The 3,248-nt window shown below is 40.3% G+C and overlaps 1 protein-coding gene across 1 annotated transcript in view; it reads left to right on the top strand.

Annotated features, from left to right (window-relative positions):
- The window catches only part of LOC118330291 (rho guanine nucleotide exchange factor 2-like), a 3,268-nt gene extending 380 nt beyond the window's left edge, over nt 1–2,888 (top strand). Inside the window, exons 2-5 of the mRNA XM_035664777.1 lie at nt 21–167; nt 1,103–1,212; nt 1,318–1,461; nt 2,724–2,888. Of these exons, the coding sequence (XP_035520670.1) occupies nt 29–167; nt 1,103–1,212; nt 1,318–1,461; nt 2,724–2,888 (558 nt within the window). The 5' untranslated portion in view covers nt 21–28. The remainder of the gene's footprint in view (nt 1–20; nt 168–1,102; nt 1,213–1,317; nt 1,462–2,723) is intronic.
- The last annotated feature ends 360 nt before the right edge of the window (nt 2,889–3,248 follow it).

Below are 3,248 nucleotides of genomic sequence, written 5' to 3'. Positions count from 1 at the left end.
GTGTGTGTGTGTGTGTGTAGGTACTGAGATGATGGACAGTCAGCTGATGGGAGAGTTTGAGTTTGACGTTAAAGATCTGGAAGCTGATTCTTGGAGCGGCACGGTGGATAAGAAGTTCTTGAAAGCACTGAAGAAAGATGAAATCAAGAGACAAGACGTCATCTATGGTAATATATTAGGGATGTCTCGATCCAATCTCAAATATTGGTATCTGCGCCTATCAAGGCATTTTTTAACTGATTGGTATCAGTATTGGCTGCTTTTACCCGGGCTGCATTGGTGCATGGTGCAGCCATCGTTGACTCTCCACTGTCTCTTTCCTCAACTCTGCTGAGCTGCATCAGTGTGAGACCAATGGCAGCCCCGCCTGCTGTGGAGTTTACCACGGGAGAGGCTGCTTCTGCTCAGAGGAGAGTAGCAGTAGAGATGAGATCTAGACACAACCCCAATCAACAAGACAGCTTTGATGCAGGCATTTTTTTTGATGCATTGCATTCACTTGAAAATAATGTTGTCTTTGTTTGTCTGAAATAATGACTAATTATGTCATAATTCTGAGATATTTTCCATGCAAAAAACGAGATACCTCCAGCACCCTTTCAGCACCCTTGAGCCTAACCCAATTCCTGTATCTAGGCTCCGCTGAGGAACCGGAGGGAGGAAGGGAGGTTGGTGAGGTCGGTGCCCATGCACAGTGCCTAATCTTGTCGACTGATGTCAACTGTTTTTTTGTTTTGTTTTTTGCCATGAAAAAGTCTCTCATAATTATGACATAATGAATTAATTCAGAAAAACAAGTGAATGCAATACCCTTCCGTAGCTATTCAATTGTCAAGCATATACATTGGATTAATTTAACTAATTTTAATGTACTTGAAGTGTGCACTGTGCACCTGTTTTATCTAAAACAATATACATGTATCGGATCAAGACTCTGTATCAGCCAATAGTCATTATTAAACGACTCAAATCGGATCCATGCTAAAAAAAAACCTTGATCAGGACATCCATACATACTCATTTTGGGAGGAAGATAAATTTTAGGTGTAAATGCTCCTGTCATGTTCCTACATAAGGCGCTAAGAGTCTTTTCTCTACTCAGAGTTGTACCAGACAGAGTTCCACCATGTGAGGACACTGAAGATCATGTCTGAAGTATACTATAAAGGCCTGCAGAAGGAGCTGCAGCTTGACACTCACACTCTGGACAAGGTGATGCATGTGCTGTTTCAACTACAGTTTTGCATAAATGCATTATTAAAAACAAAAAAATGTAATTGACACATTAAAGGCAAGTATATTGATGATTCTCTGTAGATTTTCCCTGTTTTGGACAATCTGTTGGACATGCACACACATTTCCTCACCCTGCTCCTGGAAAGAAAAAGAGCTTCATCAGCTGAGGGACAAAACAATAACAGCTTCCTCATCTGTAGCATCGGGGATGTCCTTGTCAACAAGGTAAGTAAGAAGAATAAAAGTAGCTGCAGTGATTAAAACACCACCAACTGGGCCAGTGTTTGTGTGTATACTATATTTATGCTCAACCATGTTGTGATACATTTAAATTCAGTTATGTCCAGGGTCGAGTGTTCCCTCTACAGCACTTAAAAGTACTAGCTGAGCTAAGCACAAATCTATTGCCATTTTTCAAATGGTCAAAAGTACAAGGCTACACTGCATGTTTTTATGGCTTTTTTTTTATTTTCAAACAATTGTTTAGGAGTTTCAGATCTTCATACTTTTTGAATCTCACATATTCTGTATAAATCTTGGTGTTGGTCCAGTATTGCCATTGTGCAGACCTAAGAGACATTTATAATGTATTCTTATGGGATAAAATGACTAAACAACCAAAAACTAATAGAACAATGGCCAAGTGTCAGGAAGAAGAGCACATGCATTTGTATGATTGTTAGGAATTAAGAAAATACAAAATACAGATAGAGAATTGTATAAAAAATTCAGAAAAATATCAGCTCAAAATTCATCCAAATCATTTATTTGACACAAACTTGGGTTCATTGTAAAGTTGTTCCGTACTGTTATTGTTGGTAATATGAAATGAAATATACAGCCCCCCACCCCACCACCACCTCCCTCAAAAATAAACAAAAAAACAACTGACAGTCACACTGCTCTGCAGAGAAACACACACAGGGACAGACACTCTAGGTAAACCAGGTAAAGTCCTGATGTCATCTGTTACCAGGCTGGTTTCGATCGTTTCAATGACTCACCTGCTGTTGTAAAAACGGAATCGACGGTTGTGCTTTTTGGGTGACTTTACTGTTGAAAAAAATCCAAAAGTAGTTAAAGAGTTAAGTAATAATAATAATAAATTATATTTATAGAGCGCTTTTTTAGGACACTTCACATAAGTTCAAAAAAGGAAAAAGGTAATTAAAACAACACACTAAAAAACATAGGAGAAGGACTTTATATTGGATTGTTAGACCTGCTGCATATGCTCGTTAAAAACGTGCATTTGGGATTTGATGAATGTGTGGATGAGGGGCGGAGGCGTGCAATGTTTTTCAGGTGGAAGAAGGCAGTTCTGGTGATTTGATTGACATGGTGTTCAAAGGAGAGGTTGCTGTCAAAGATAACTCTGAGGTTGTGGATGTGTGCGGAGGGAGACAGTGGTGTTGTTAAGGGTGAGACCGAAGTTGTTTGTGTTTTTGGTAAGGGATTTGGGAATTTATATTTCAGATTTGTCACAGTTGAGTTTGAGGAAGTTGGCATGCATCCATGATGGTGGTTTTGGATTTAGTGGAGATGTAGAGCTGGACGTCATCAGCATAACAGTGGAAGCGGAGACCATGACGGCGTATGAGGTTACCAATGGGGAGAATGTACAGGATGAACAGGAGGGGGCCAAGCACTGAACGCTGAGGGATGCTTTGGGACAGGAGTGGAGGAGGTGCAGTTATTGATATTGAGGAGGGCTGTTTCTGTGCTGTGTTGTATGGTTCAAACAGGTCATTGGAAATGAGGTGGGCTTTGTGTAGGGAGTCAACAACATGTTCAAGTATTTTGACAGAAAGGGAAGATTGGAGATGGGCCGGAAAGTGCTCATGATGTCGGGGTTGAGTCCAGGTTTTTTGAGGATGGGGGTGACAGCAGCCAGTTTGAGTGTTTCTGGGACAGAACTAGTTGGGTCTCTGTAAATGTTATAAGAAGTTTGGTCTAGACCTGCTCTATTTGAAAAGTGTCCTGAGATAAATTCTGTTATGAATTGGTGCTAT

The sequence above is a fragment of the Morone saxatilis genome, unplaced genomic scaffold (genome assembly GCF_004916995.1).
Source record: "Morone saxatilis isolate NCDOM2014 unplaced genomic scaffold, NCSU_SB_2.0 Contig2, whole genome shotgun sequence".
Classification (NCBI taxonomy): domain Eukaryota; kingdom Metazoa; phylum Chordata; class Actinopteri; family Moronidae; genus Morone; species Morone saxatilis.
Note: the sequence above shows the minus strand (reverse complement) of the source record. Positions and strands in the feature narration are given on the sequence as shown.